We start from the raw sequence: 16,679 nt of genomic DNA, 5'->3' as shown, positions 1-16,679 counted from the left end.
ACAGAGAGAGGCTACGTCCCAAAATAGTAATAATAATAATAAGCTCAAAAAGATAGCCAAAAAAAGGTCAAAAGCAAACAACCCGACAACAAGAAAATTTGGAAACAGAAATATGCATTTTGTACACTCTACTGCCCAAGAATTCACATGTCTAACACAACAATAAAATATTTAAAAAGAAATTATGTATTCCAGAGGTAATGTCAACTGGAATTAGCACAGTGAGCAAAATGACTCTCACCCTGAAGCCTATAGAAAAGTCCATGAGAGTTCACTTTGCACAGCTAAATGATTGCCAGAGAGACAATAACATTTCACATCCTGAAAGAGAGAAGTGATGATTTTAAAGTTCCAAATTTAAAATGAAACTTCTCTACATAGGATCTTAGAAATATTGCAGTTAAACGCAAAAAAGCATATTTAGAGAAAATATAATCATTTTCAATTCTCTTTGTGATTTGAATAGTTAATATTTCCATTTATTTTATGTGGTTTTATTTAAACTTTCCTTGAAGATTGAACAGGTTGAGTTTTTGAAGTGGTACCAGCTAAAGGACAAACATGATATTGCATATTTTGGGGCCGTTAAGGTCCTAAACAATACCCTTTCCCATCCTGTTTATCTTGTGCCTTTTTCTACCAAACTGCAGTTTCACCCTCTACAGCCTGTATTTATTCCCATGATTGCCACTAGACCTGCTTCTTCAAAAGTTGCCCTGACCTGCTTTCTTGCCTGTTCCAGGGGTCATTTTGCCATTTTCATTTTCTTTGATGACTTTGCTACTTTAATAATGTTGATTAGTCCCTTGGAACATCCTTTTTTCAATGAGGTTGCTTTTAGAGTATAGTAAAAAAAAAAAAAAACTACATATTTTAGTCTACCCTTTGTGATCCTTTAAAAAAATGTATTAAAAATGCATTGCCTGAATTAATTCTGTTGAGTACCAACTCTTACCTTTTACTGTATCTTAGCACATTAAATTTCCCATCCATCAAAACATGCTGGAGCTGATGCTCAGAAATAAAGTATGTACTCTTGGCTGGATTAAGACATTCATTATTCCACTCAGCTTGTCTGTTTGCTGAGGTTTTGGATAATTTTTTTTCCTGTGCTGCAGTTTAGTTTAGTGGCTAGACAAGTTCTGAGTCTTTGGATTTTTTTATCAATGCATCCAGTTTGGAAAGTTTCAGTGGATTCCAATTAAATGTTGGGTTAATATTTATTTTGGTCCTGGTACAACTTCAGATGGATTTAGGTTCACGATACTGTTCATGTATTTGCCAGGTCAGTCCCTTTCTTTAGACTTCAATGGGCTTATGTTTCTTCTATTTGTATTGAATATATCCTCTAAATCCTTTCTGCTCTTGACTTTTGGGTCTTAAAATTCAATTCCTTTATGTTGACTGATCAGGTATATGGCCTAACTTAACCCATGTGTTTGTATTTGGTGTGGATTTTGGACACCACCCTGGGGTGCTGTCATCCAAGAACTTTTCATGATACACATTTGATTGATGGAAATCACTGACTTCCCCCAAATGTGTCTTGACATTTTAGACATTGTATAATCTTTCCTAGCAGTTAACATGCATCTCAGTCCTCTAGTCTTTTAACAGTGACTCTGCTCTGAGAATAAAATTTTCTAAGTGACTGGAGAATTATGTCTTTGCACAAATTAGAAAGATAATCTTCAATTTTCAAGCAACTACTGTGAAATCAATAAATATTACCTATTTCACTTTTACATCCTCTGCCGGGGTTAAAATATAAGATGGCTGTCTTAGCTGATTGTTTTCCCTGTTAGCTACTAGAAAAGAACGATAATTTGAATTTTATGAATAAAAAAGACAAGAAACAATTTTTCCTAAGGAAGAACATTAGTTATTACTTTTCAGATATCTTCATTAAAATGATTATGTATTACAATAAATGTTAAGTATGGGTATATTATAAATAATACAATGATTAAAAAAACACTTTTGTGTCTTGAATCACAGTGAGTATGAAACTGAGATAGAATTGCCATCCTTTCCCTGTAAGATTATGAGCTCCTTGAGAGTAAGTCCCTGTGTTTTTTGTCTGCATCCCATTAACTGGCATAGTGCTTGGGACCTGGTAGGCACTGAGTAAATCACTGAGTTAATACATGAATAAATAAATGCCGGTTTTTAAAAAGATATACATTGAAAGTATACTATAGCAAATATTTAGTTAGCAGTGGTTTTGAGCAGTAAAATTCATAGCCGTAATTTAGAAATATAATAATTAGAAAACTGAGGTTAAGCTTTAAAAATCCTACTAGGAAATATTTAAGAAACTATAATATTGAAAAAAGAAAGCAGAAGTTTGAAGGAGATTTAGTTAGGTAAACGGAGAAAGGAAAGGGCATTCAAGCAGAATGAACAGAGTATGCAAAAACACAGACACATGAGATAGTTGGTACTCTCTAGCTGTGTGAACTTAGAAAAGTTACTTAACCTCTCTGTGCTGCAGTTTAGTCATCTCCAATATGGGGATTAAAATACCTCCTATTTCATAAAGTTCTTGTGAAGATTAAATGAGTGAATAGTTGTAAAGATGTTAAACCATGCTAAGCATAGAGTAAGCATATTAAAGAAGTAGCAATAATAATAATTACTATTATTACTGTTAAATATTATGGTAATTGTTGCTGTTATTTGGATGCTAAAATGCTTTAGTGAGACTGGAGCAGTGGGTACAAGGTGACTAGAAGAGAATAATGAAAGGACAGCTCTGGGGACAAAATGGGATCAGATGACAAAAGGCAAAAAGGCAGCCTTGTGATGCCATTGCGATGGGTGTAGACTTTCTTCTGAAGATGACAAAGGCGATAGCTTATGTGAAAGTAGGGCCACATCACCTCTTGCCTGATGTCATGTAGAGTGAAGGTGGGCAGGGAGGACATCTCACCTTCCCCTCAGTATTTTGAACAGCAGTGATAGTGTAATGTTCTGCCTCTGATGACTGCTCTATCAAATTACCAGCAGTATTTGTGTTCCAGAGGAGCCCCTGGATACATCCCATGCATTCCCTCCTATCTCCACAGTAGTTACTTGGAATGCACACTCTCACAATTCCACCTCATAAAATGACAGCAACTTGATTGACCAGAGTGTTAACTTTTGCAATCCTTCACGAGACTGCCCTTCCCAATTCACTACATCTAAGTTTTCAGACGAAGTCCAATTATGATTACAGTAGTCATAATAATAATTGTAGCTGCATTTAACTGAATAATCACATGTGACTGGCATTATGCCACTGATGTCACATAATTTTAAGTGTATTTCTGTAAATACACTGCCACACGACCTCATCTGGCATGGATCACTGCAGAATTATCTCAGCTGGCCTTTCTGCTAGCTTTATGTTTAGTGGCTTCTATATTTTATCTTCAGTTTGGCTTTTCTTTTTGTCAACTTATAATTGTTTTTAAATTTGGAGGCCAAATATATATTCCCTTCCTCGTGCGTCTTGGTTCCAACAAACTCCTGTCACTAGTACTTCTAATCCTCACTCAAAACCCCATTAGTCTTTTCACACCTGCTCTCCGAAGTCCTGACTTCTCAAAAGGAATTTAAATGTGGCAAGACAAAAAGACAGAGGTACTTTCATTTGTCTTAGATCTAAGAAAAGTATGTATAGGCATATCTTAGTATATTTGAATATTTCTTTTACGATATCTATGTATTTCTTTACCTTGTTTCACAATTTAGTGCATACTTCCACTTTTTTAAGAACAGGATATTTCTCTGTTCATCTTTATCCTGTGTCTAACATATGTTAGTTTGCTGGTATTACACACAATGTGGAATAAGTAGAATTTGCCCATTAGAAGTAATTACTACTTTATCAACATGGGACAAAAAATACTGGAAGATTATTCTCATTCTTCTGGTACTTTGTAAAGAATACATATAATAAGCATTTTGTAGTGGAAAAATAAATATAATTAATTTTTGAAGGCTTTTTTATTATACTTCTGGGATACATGTTCTGGGATACATGTGCAGAACGTGCAGGTTTGTTACATAGGCGCCATAGGTTGGTTATATACACATGCCATGGTGGTTTGCTGCACCCATCAGCCCGTCATCTACATTAGATATTTCTCCTAATGCTATCCCTCCCCTAGACCCTCACCCTGCGACAGGCCCTGGGGTGTGATGTTCCCCTCTCTGTGTCCATATGTTCTCATTGTTTAGCTCCACTTATGAGTGAGAACATGCAGTGTTTGGTTTTCTGTTCTTATGTTAGTGTGCTGAGAATGATGGTTTCCAGCTTCATCTATGTCTCTGAAAAGGAAATGAACTCATCCTGCTTTGTGGCTGCATAGTATTCCATGGTATATATGTACCACTTTTTCTTTATACACTCTATCGTTGATGGACGTTTGGGTTGGTTCCAAGTCTTTGCTATTGTAAATTGTGCTGCAATAAACATACGTGTGCATGTGTCTTATAGTAGAATGATTTATAATCCTTTGGGTATATACCCAGTAATGGGATCGCTGGGTCAAATGGTATTTCTGGTTCTAGATCCTTGAGGAATCGCCACACTGTCTTCCACAATTGTTGCACTAATTTACACTCCCACCAACAGCGTAAAAGCGTTCCTATTTCTCCACATCCTCTCCAGCATCTGTTGTTTCCTGACTTTAATGCTCTCCATTCTAACTGGCTTGAGATGGTATCTCATTGTGGTTTTGATTTGCATTTCTCTAATGACCAGTGATGATGAGCTTTTTTTCATGTTTGTTGGGCACATAAATGTCTTCTTTTGAGAAGTGTCTGTTCATATCCTTTGCCCACTTATTGATAGGGTTGTTTTTTTCTTGTAAATTTGTTTAAGTTCCTCGTAGATTCTGGATATTAGCCCTTTGTCAGATGGATTGATTACAAAAATTTTCTCACACTCTGTAGGTTGCCTCTTCACTCTGATGATAGTTTCTTTTGCTGTGCAGAAGTTCTTTAGTTTCATTAGATCTCATTTGTCAATTTTGGCTTTTGTTGCCATTGCTCTTGGTGTTTTAGTCATGAATTCTTTGCCCATGCCTATGTACTGAATAGTATTGCCTAGGTTTTCTTCTAGGGTTTTTATGGTTTTAGGTCTTACGTTTAAATCTTTAATCCATCTTGAGTTTATTTTTGTATAAGGTGTAAGGAAGGGGTCTAGTTTCAGTTTTTTGAATATGGCTAGCTAGTTTTCCCAACACCAGTTATTAAATATGGGCCCAGGGAGGGGAACATCACACACCGGGGTCTATCGGGGGCTTGGGGGACAGACGAGGGAGAGCATTAGGAGAAATACCTAATGTAGATGGTGGGTTGGTGGGTGCAGCAAACCACCATGGCACATGTATACCTATGTAACAAACCTGCACGTTCTGCACGTGTATCCCAGAATTTAAAGTATAATAAAAAGGAATAGTTTTCAAAAAATAATTATATTTATTTTTCCACTACAAAATTCTTATTATATTTGTTCTTTACAAAGTACCAGAAGAATGAGAATAATCTTCCAATATGTTTTGTCCCATGTTGATAATAAAGTAGTAATTACTTCTAATGGGAAAATCCTACTCATTCCATATTGTGTGTAATACTAGTAAACTAATATATTTAGACACAGGATAAAGATGAACAAAGCAATATCCTATTCCAAAAAAAAAAAAAAGTGTAAGTATGCACTAAATTGTGAAACAAAGTAAAGAAATACATAGATGTAAAAGAAATATTGAAATATACTAAGAAAAAAACTCTTCTTTTTCTTTCCAGAGTGAAGTAACTGGCCCTCCCATAAATTCTAGGGAACCAGGCCAGAGTGTTTATTACTGGAAATGCACCAGCTTTGTGGAAGTTTCTGGAAAGGAATGTTGTGGAATTGGCGATTGAGTGAAATAGCTTTCTCTCCTGTCCCCTGGTTCACTGACTTGAACTAAGCCCAAGGCAAAAGTAAGAGGAGGTCTCTTATAATCTGTCAACTTCCTTCTCACTTAGGACCTTCCTTAAGGATTAAAAACTTAACTTTTAAACCAGAGTTCCCCTTTACCTCTCTGCCAGACCCAACTACATTAAGGGATTTGACGGGTCACCAATCCAGGAGGGTTATGCATGAGACACTTGGCTTCCACCCACCTATAGAATTTAATTTATGCCTGGATGGTTTGACTTTTTTTTCCCTCAATCACCCTCCTTTAACAAAGGCCAGTCAATGAGCTGAGTTTTGCTGTCTTCTGCTATTAGGACCATTTTCTTAAGATAGTAGTCCACAGACCATCACAATGAAGTGTGTTTGTGTCTATGAGTGTGTGCCTATGTGTGATATTCTTTCTTTTTCTTTTTTTTTTTTTTACAGTATTTTATATTTGTCTTGATCTGTAATAAATTAAAGTGGTCATGCTTTTCTCTAAGGATGACCTCCTCCAGCTTCACCCAAGAAAGTCTATTTATTGGGCAAATAGTTCTTAGCAGAGAAAGACTATATCTTCTTTATCAAGTTTGTGACAAAATTATTACCAGCTTCTCTGAGGTGGGTCTCTCCCCATGCTCATTCTTCCTACATAATCCTCTTAGATAATCTACCCAAAATATACTTTTTATTATGCCATTTCCTTGTACTACAACATCGGTAGTGTGTATTCTGTGGAACGGTAACAGGCATTTCTCAAGGGCAGGAATTCTATGATTTACTCTCTCTATATATATTATATATTATATGCATATCCCATATGCATATAGTATATTTACTATATACTCTGTGTGTGTGTGTGTGTGTGTGTGTGTGTGTGTGTGTGTGTGTGTGTATGCAGAAAGTTAAAGTCAACAAGCATCTTTAGTAGGGAGGTCTTTTTAAATTTATTCTTCACGAATGAGCTGCATATATGGCATGTGAAGATTATCAGAGTGACCTAAATGCAGCATACTGAAAGAACAGTAGTCCTGAAAAACATAACTCTGGAAACTAACTGATAATTGCCTTGCTTGCTTTCTTAATCATTTCAAACACCTCCACCTGCATTTCATGGTTCTTCACACTTTTAGACAGGTGTCTAACCATTAGTCTCATAAACTAGACACATAAAGGTCCAGGGGCAGCTGAAGTTACTGGAGAAGTGTGTGGTGCTCCTGGGTGTAGGAACTCCAGGGAAAATTAAAGAACTTGTTAAACAAGGTGTCCTTAATTTGAACCCCTTAAAGTTTCTGAGTTTTGACTGGAACTGGAGAGATCAGAAGTTGAGGAGAATGAGGAAAGTATTTGAACTTCTGGAAATGGGTGTGCTCAGTCTCTGAGAGTCAGAATCCTTGAAACTGGGCCTTTTCTAAGTCTGAGTTCTAATGAAGATTCCAATTTTCACAGTAAAAGTTAAAGAAAAAAAAGTCTAGAAAGGAGTGATTTAGAGATCCTTCTAGGCCTATATTTTTCCCATCTTATATTAATTGTAATTGGGTCAGTTAGAATTTGGTCTATTAAATAAAATGGTTTAATATTTTGAACTGTCCACCTATTCTTACATGCCATTTAGTAGTGCACTCAGATGCCTAAATTATCTACCAGGTTTTTTTCTGGCTCAATAATGCAACACTCCTATAGTCAGAAAACGATTATCATAATAATTTTAATCAGCACTAGAAAATTTAATACCTGAACGCAATATAAACATTTTTGTTGTATTTATGTGTTAATTGTTTCCCTCTTTTCCACTAAACTATAGCTTCCTAAGGTCAGCGATCATATTTTACATCTATCCTTTACTCTCCATAGCTCTCAGTCAGGGTACTAAATGATTAATATGTCATTTAGGCTGATTGTCTTATTGACCAATTACATATCAATTAAATTAAGCTACCAGCAGTCATATTTCTGGCAACAATTATAGGACAGGGTAATCTCTGAGGTTTTATATTTATTGTGAATTTATTTCCATCCTCATTTGGACACCCTAGTGACTGACACACAACTGACTCCTATGGACCTACAGAAACACCTCAGTCCATTCCTTATTGATGTCTCTGACTACTCCGTTCTCCATTTATCATCCTTTTTTTTTACTCCATTGATCTTTCCTCTTCTCTCCAATCAAATGTACAGTGTTCACATACCAACCAACATGTTATCATTACAAAACATGCAAGAATAACAGTGCAAATGTAATTGACATTCTGCCATGAAGTAAAGGCAAATATTGCCTTCTCTATCCTTCTAGTCAAAAGAATACTAGATTTGTTAGATTTTATCAATTATTTATTCATTAAAGCAGCATTCATGGAGAACGTAATGTGTTTTTAAATTCATGCTTTGTGTTTTTAACTTTGATAAGAATAGAAACGTGACACGATCTCTGGTGCCAACAGGTTCATAGCCTACATCTTACTACTAAAACTTGTATCAATAGAACTCCTTTTAAAAGAAGTGTTTTTGGCCACCTTTAGTATTGCCTGAAGTTAGTTTCATTATAATGTAACTTAAATACATCTAGACAAAGAACAAGTTATACATTCCTTATACTTATTCATTCAGTACATGTCCATTTATTGAGAGCTTACTATAGTTCAGGTACTGGGAGTATCACAGTGACAAGGGCAGACAAAACCCCCCTGACTTCACAAACTGTTTATTCTGGTGGGAAGAAACTGTGTGGAAACCAAAGAAACAAATATAGTTAATTCTCTTTTTTCGCCCAAGCTGGAGTGCAGCAGTGTGATCTCAGCTCACTGCAACCTCCGCCTCCTGGGTTCAAGCGATTCTCCTGCCTCAGCCTACCGAAGCAGGAGATTACAGGCGTGTGCTACCATGCCTGGATAATTTTTTTTTTTAAGTGGAGACAGGGTTTCACCATGTTGGCCAGGCTGGTCTGGAACCCCTGACCTCAGGTGATCCACCCACCTTGGCCTCTCAAAGTGCTAGGATTACAGGGGTAAGCCACCACACACAGCCAGTTAATTCTTGTTATATACAACAGTTGTATTCTATAAAGTTGCCACAAACGCTAAATTGACAAATACTAAATGAACCATTGCTTCTGAGGGAGATACTGGATTTGGTTCCTATGAGTTTCTGGTTACAACATTTTTATCAACCTGTGAATACATGATCTTCTTGGATGTGTGATTCTGTTTAAAGACACTTGATTTAATATGTATCGTTGGTTCATTGACATTGGGATCCTTAGCCAGTAGCTCATGCCTGAAGGAAGCTTGTTTAACACACGTATTTTTCCAGTAGGGCACATCACAGCCTTCTGGCATGTAGGAACACTAGACAGCACTTCAGCACTATGCTTGGGGCCATTCTAAACAGCGAAATTGGGAAAAAAAATGCAAAAACCATGGCACCAAATAGACTACAACAAAAATAAAAGATATTTGTTTACAATATGAGAGCTGAAACAAGAAAGGAGTGTAGTCTTATTCTGTCTCAGCTGGGAACAGGTATATCAGGGGACTCAAATTTTTGCCACTCTTTGCTTATTCATGATCTAGGAATATTTATTTTGGGGTTACAAATAAATTTCAGAAAGTAGGAGAATTTGCAACCATGGAATCCATGAAAAATGAGGAATGATTGTGTATAATAAAAATGGATCGGATAGTAATGAATGTTGCCAAAAAAATGAAACAGATCTGGAGACTGATGGAGGTTTGGGAGAACTATTTGAAGTGGGTGACTAGGACAGTCTGCCCTGAGGAGGGGACACTTCCATAAATATGAATCTTGAAAAGTAGTTAGCCCTGTGAAGGTGGAGGACAGAGGGAGCGAGTGTGAAAGTCTGTGAATCAGGAGCAAGCTTGACTTGGCTTGTGTGAGGAACAGGACAGAGGTCTTCATGCTTGCAACAACAACAACAAAAAACTGAACCGACAGAAGATGAGCTTGAAAAGCTAATCAGGGGTGAGACAATGTGTGATCTTTTTGGCCTACTAAGTGGTTTAGACTCTGTTCTAAAGGGTAATGAGAAGCCACTGAGGGGTTTAAAATATATTTGAGCTATAGCTTATTAGATAATTTTACAGCCCTCCCCCAAAGTTTACAAATCAAATTTACCCCCAAACAATACCATTTAAATGAATCACATTAACTTAATGTGACAAGTGATGCTTCACTGAAGCTAAAGTTCTGTTCACAGTGTGACTATTGGGCTGACTTCCCTGGTGCAGGTTCTTCCCAGTTCAGCGGCCTTCGTGACCCCTGTGTGGATGATGGCTCCAAGAACCACCCTCCTGTGGCACAAATCCATCATTACATATTAATGGTTCCTGGGTGTGGTCTCTTCCCCGAAGTCTGTCACGACTGTAGCAAAGACACTCCAGCAGGCCTGGAGTCCTACATACATGGTTATAAGGCAGCAGGAAGCAGGCGATCCCTAGCATGGTTTTTTGACTCTCACCTAAAGGAAAACATAAAATAAATGTTTCCATTGGAGAACTCATAGATACCCCACAATCCCTCCAGAAGGAAACCCACATCCCTGCAAATTGTTTGAAAACCTTGCTCTCACAGAGGATTATTAGGGCAGTGAAAGTATTCTGTATGATGCTGTAATGGTGGATACGTGTCATGATACATATGTCCAAACTCATAGAATGTACCATACCAAGTGTGAACCCTGATGTGAACTATGGAGTCTGGATGACAATGATGTGTCAGTGTGGATCCATCAGCTGTAACAAATGCACCTCTCTGGTGGGAGATATTTACAATGGGGGAGGCTGTGCATGTGTGGGGGAAAGGAGTATATGGGAAATCTCTGTATACTTTCTATTTAATTTTGCTGCAAACCTAAAACTGCTCTTAAAAGTGAAGTCTAAAAAAAAAAAAAAAACCCTTACTGTACATGCAAAACTAAATGACACTTCAGTAATGAAGGAAGAATATATTTAAAAACTATAACACCATAAGACAGACACCAAGGCAGCCCCAAAATGGAACACCGGAAAAGAGGTCAGAAAACAATGGCTGAGGCCTGGAGGAAAGGAGACATCCCTGTGTGTTCTGTCAGTGTTTGAGAGGGGATTGTGGGGTGAGGGAGGACTTTATCTGGATGGCGAGATCAGACCCTATGCGAGGAGAGAGAATAGTACATTCTCTAAGAGCAGAAAGCAGCATGAACAAAGGCTTGGAGACCAGAATGTATTCAGTGTGTGGAGGAGACGGTGAATGCAACCGACTGGCTGGAGCAGAGGGTTTTAATTAAGGAGCGACGGGGAAAACACACTTGGAACGCCTGGTCCTGCCATTTCAGCACGAATCTGCCCAGTGGGATCAGATGGTGGTATTCATAGCCCTGGACTGTCTTGTTACAGTGCTGGCTGTGGGATCTGTAGCATGGAGGTACTTTCTCAATGTAGCTATTTGTACTGAGCCTGTCACTAGCTCGGTGAGAGGTGGAAATTACTTGACAGTCTCTCCGGGCTCTCACCCATCCAAAGCGTGAGAGAGAGTGGGGAGTGTCAGAGTGGGTGGGCGGTGGGGAAAGTGAATTCTTAAGAACTAGAGCTTTCAGTGAAGGAGAATAAAGGGCATGAGGAGGCTTACCCAGAGTTGGGCGGCAGTCATGCCAGGCAAGCAGGCCCCCACAGTGGAATCTCTGAACCCTCACACTTCCCAATAGTGAACCCTTCACTCCCAGAGTGCTTGATTTGGCATGGAAAAAGAGTCTCTCTCTCTCTCTCTCTCTCTCTCACACACACACACACACACACACACACACACACACACACACTCCAATGTATCAAAAATCACTTTGGAATTTTAAATCTCAGCTGATGACCTTTCTCAGAATAAAAAAGTCGCATTTTCGTTCTATGGGTTCCCTATTAAATTGCAAATGTAGACTATTTGGCATGTGCAGTTCACCCATTTAAACCCCTTTGACTTTGTAAGGCGGGGTGATAACATTTTGGATTTCATGTTTGTTTGTCCTATAAGAGTCTTGAGCTTTAGCCAAAAACCCAGGCCTTGGAGGAGTGTGCTTTAGACCTCACTTTTTGTCACGAAGCCAAGTGGACTTGGGAGAGAGGGTGGAGTGGTCTGTTGAGACATGATTTTTAGTTTTGCCCTTCGCCTCTGGAGCCAGGGCCCTGGCCCACGTCCAGCCGCACAAAGAGATGATGGTATTTTCTAGGTAATTTTAAGGAGCACAAACCTAAAGTAAAGTCAGGTGGTTTCAAGTCTGCACTGAATTTTTCATGTTAAGGATTTACCATGATTTGGGTTTTCAGCAGAGCTGTATTTTAAATGATGAAGGGAGCTGTATTCCTGTATTCTTCTGGAGACAGGCATGTTTTGGTTGCTTGCTAATGACCTCTGGTTTTGCTTATGGAGAGTTTTGTTAACAAATGGAAATTTAGCAAAATAGAATATTTTCTTTCTTTTGTTTTTTTTTCTTTTTTTTTTTTTTTTCTAAACAATGGGAACCCTCGCAGTAAACTGTCAAAACCAGGCTATGGATATTGGTTATTGTAGCATCATTAATACTGTGTAAAGATAAGTTAGTCACTTTGGCAATCACACATATTCTTCTGATCTTCTGTCTTAGCTCTTAAACAGAGCCTTCGCCTTGCTGTTTGATAGATCCTATTGTTAAGAGAAGAGAACTGCAGAAATGTATTCAAAAATTCTTCATAATTTTTCCAATCTCAGGAACCTATTCAACAGTAATTAGCCTTGAAGGCAGCTGATTAAGGACACCCCAGTAGGGGGCTGCTCTTCAGTTTAAAGGTTAACACCAAGCTCTGTGTGAGAGAGTTTCAGCTTTAGGACTCCGGTCAAGTTCTGCCTACCCTAGCCTGCTTGCTTGCCTTGTCTTTTCGTACTCTCTCTCCCAACTCACTCCCCATCTCACCCTGTAGCCACCATTTCTAAAATAAAAAGAAGTCTGCAGAGGATGACAAAATTAAACCAAATGAAACTTTAAACTCCAATGCAGAAGACTTCTGTCTCAGGAAAAAGTAGCTGTCTTCGAGGCAAAACTGACTGACTGGACTGAACTGAATTATAATTTCTGGTTCAAGCTGAGTTGTGTCCCTGGAGTGGTTTGACCTGTTTGTATTAGCTTTCCACTGTCCATCCATATTTGTCCTGGTGGTATCAAGAACATCATAGAACTATGGGTATGACTTAAAAAAAGGCTCTGCTGTCTTCAGAAAGGGGAATATATGTGTATGTGTGTGTATATGGTGTATATGTGTGTGTGTGTATGTATGTATGTGTGTGTGTGTGTATATATATATATATATATATATATTCTCTTTCATTACAGGCACCCTGCCTTCTTCAATGGAGGCACAGTATAGCTGATGGTTGAGCCATAGTCATTGATTGCAAAGGGATGTGTTTAGGAAGGAGAGAAATAGCTGCTCAGAAATTGCCTTCTGTCTCTCTCAAATTGCACTGTTGGGGGAATTACGTAAGTGCAGAATTGTGGGGAAGTGTGCCCATGTAGGTGTGCATTAGAGGCCAAGAGGGAAAAAAGAGTCTGCCTTCTCTTCTCCTTTGAGAGTTACGTTTGTTTGTTAGGGCTGCCGTAACAAACTACCACAACTTGGTTTAAACAACAGAAATGCATCCTCTCAAAGTTCTGGAGGCTAGAAGTTCAAGATCAAGGTATCGTCAGGATTCGTTTCCTCTGAAGCCTCTCGTTTTGATTTGTAGGTGGCTGCCTTCTCCCTGTGTCTTCACATGGGCTTCCCTCTGTACACATTTGTGTCCTAATCTCCTCTTTTTATAAGGACACCAGTCATACTGGATTATTGCCCACCCATACAACCTCATTGAATCTTAATTACTTCTTTAAAGACCTTACCTCCACAGTCTCAAATTCCAAGGTACTGGGATTAGGATATCACCATATGAATTTGGTGATGGAGGGAGAGGGCGATAAGTCCACCCATAAGAGCTAAAGATATTTCGTTATCACAATTGACTCTTGGTTATGGACAAATAAAGAGTTAACCATAATGAACTTTCTATAAGTCCTTTTCACTACCACCACTTCCTAATCCTAGTACTGAAGGACTCCAGTCTCTCCAAGGCTGAATCCCAGAGGCAACAGAACCTTAGGGGACCCATGGATGTCGAGGGAAAGTAGTGGGAACGTTGATGCAATGTGGTTAGCATGAGAGGTGGCTTGGCTGATGCTGAATACAGAGACCGATGATCACCATCTTCAGAATACATTTACTGACTGGTGCAGGGTATTTAGTTGCCCTGTGGTGCTGGTTTGGATTCGGGCTTCTTTAGAGTCAGTGCTTGTTTCCAGGCATCATTGTTCTTCTCCAGACAAAACATATCAGAATATTTCATGGAAAGATACATTCCTCTCTCTCTCGCTCGCTCTCTCTCTCTCTCTCTCTCACACAGTGTCTCTCCAATTGAAATTTGTTTCAATTGGAGTTTCAGGTACATACTGATGCTTTAAGTCAAAGGATAAGTTTATTTGTTTTTAATGAGATAAAATTAATCACACATTTAGCTTCCATTGCTTTGTCCCTGTGATCCACAGGATATGTCTGGCTAGATTTCCTACTATCCAACTCACTAGTGGCCTGCGTTTCATTACTATTTTTTATATAGCTTTCTTGCTCAGAAGCAGTTTCCTGATCTTTTCCCATGGTGTTCAAACATGCTGAAATCTTTGCCATGACTGGGCAGCAACTGTGACCTTCATCAGAGGTTAGATCTCAAGGTACCAAAGTAAGGGGAAGTAACATGCTGGAAGCACAATAGTTAACCCAAGGAGGATGCCAAATCAAAAATCGATTTGAGAAAGTAGAGGTTCGATCCTGGCAAGTCTAGGAATGCCCAAGCCCAGAGCATCAGAGAAAGGCTGAAGGCTCTGTTCACAGGTGTCAGGCAGGAATAGGACTGAACTCAAGGCTGCATTCACCACCTAATTACAGTCCATCTCATCTGCCTTCCACTTGCCAGACTGTACGCCAAAGTGCTTGAGACACAAAGCCAAGTAAGAAATGGTCCAAAAAATCAAGGATGGTATATCTAAATGGACAGTGGGTGGTCCCTAGACACACACTCATGTAGTAGTATCTGCTTAGATATTAGTGGTTGATGGTTAGATGGGTTAGATTAAAATATCACAAACATGGCCTAAAATTTGGATTAGCTTGCAAACTACTTGAAGAATCAGCGTGCATCCACACGGACCATTGCCACATTTCCCAACCACCCTCAACCAACTGTATCAATCTTCCAACACTTCTCTGTTCAAGGCCATCAACGAATTCCTAATTGCTACATGCAATGGTGTTTTGGTATCATCCACCCCTCATTCCTGCAGCTCTCTCTAGCCCACTTATGTTCCCCTGCTTTGTCTAGGTCCTCTCCACTGGTTCTGTCTCTTCTACTGTCTCAGCCCAAATGTTCACAATTTCCTCCATAGTCCTTCTTCTCCATCCTCCCCACTCTTTTCTTTTTTTCTTTTTGAAACAGGGCCTCTCTCCATGGCCTAGGCTGGAGTTCAGTGGTATAATCACGGCTCACTTCAGCCTCTATCTCCAGGATTCAGTTGATCCTCCCACCTCAGCCTTCCAAATAGCTGGGACTACAGGTGTTCATCACCACACCTGGCTAAATTTTTGGTTTGTTTGTTTGTTTGTTTGTTTGTTTGTTTGTTTGTTTTGTACAGAGAGGATTTCGCCATATTACCCAGGTTGGTCTCAAACTCCTTGGCTCAAGCAATCTGCCTGCTTTGGTCTCCGAAAGTGTTGGGATTACAGATGTGAGCCACCATGCCGAGCATCCCGGCTCTTTCCTCCCCCACAGCACCTCCTGTGACTGATTCTTTAGTGTGTACTTCAAGCCCACCCTCTCTTTCAACTTCAGACCTGCACTTCCACTGTCAGCTTAACCTGAGTGTCTCCACCAGAGGCTCAAACGCACTGTGTTTAAAATACAGATCAGATCTTCCTCTATTTCTCCATTTTTTCTATTTTCTACTCATTTAATGGTATTCATCATTCAGTTGACTGCACTAGAAAAGCTGAAAACACTCTCGTGAATGTTAAACATCTCTGAATCTGTTTAGCACATAGCACATTTATCAATGCACATTTAATACATTAATAGGTAATTGCAGCAAAAAGTCTTAACTACATACCCAAGACTTTTCATAACACACCCCACTTTTCCCCTACCCAAACCAAAATTATTTTGTTTTCATTATTTCTTAGGACAAATCCTCAGAGTTCACTCAGGCTGTCCCCACCTCTCACCTTTATATCCATCTGGGAATAACATACTGACTTAGCCAGGTTTTTGCATGTTTTGCTTTCCTCTTCTTGACTGTTTTCCTTACCATCTGTCAAAGTCTATGTATCTTTCAAGGCAGGTCCCCTCACCTGCCCTAGATAATACCGTCCTTGACCACATCAGACCCTGGTAACACCAACACACCACTACCGCCCCCAATCTTCACATTCCTCTGGCACCTAACATCTGTACCACAGAATTTAGCACCTGGCTACATACTTGTTCTCTTTCTTTGGTATAAACAAGGCAGAGAGCCAGTCTGTTTTCCAGTGATTCGCAGACATGGTAGATTCCTCCCAGAGTTGTTCGCAGAATTGTGTCTTTGAGGGGGAATTTGTATTCTTCCTTTCTTCAGATGGTAAAAATCCGGGTACCTCCTTGTGATATGATG

At 39.1% G+C, this 16,679-nt stretch overlaps 1 protein-coding gene across 6 annotated transcripts in view; it reads left to right on the top strand.

The window, feature by feature from the left end:
• DYNC1I1 (dynein cytoplasmic 1 intermediate chain 1) overlaps positions 1 to 16,679 on the top strand; it is a 320,393-nt gene that overhangs the window by 271,648 nt on the left and 32,066 nt on the right. The window contains exon 15 of one of the 6 annotated variants that reach the window (XM_038004647.2): positions 5,800 to 13,022. The exons of the other annotated variants lie outside the window; for them this stretch is intronic. Coding sequence (XP_037860575.1) covers positions 5,800 to 5,916 — 117 coding nt within the window. The 3' untranslated portion in view covers positions 5,917 to 13,022. Of the gene's footprint in view, positions 1 to 5,799; positions 13,023 to 16,679 lie in introns of those variants that run through there. 6 annotated transcript variants of the gene reach the window in all.

Source organism: Chlorocebus sabaeus, chromosome 21, assembly GCF_047675955.1.
Source record: "Chlorocebus sabaeus isolate Y175 chromosome 21, mChlSab1.0.hap1, whole genome shotgun sequence".
Lineage (NCBI taxonomy): Eukaryota > Metazoa > Chordata > Mammalia > Primates > Cercopithecidae > Chlorocebus > Chlorocebus sabaeus.
This window is presented reverse-complemented; position numbering and strand designations above follow the sequence as displayed.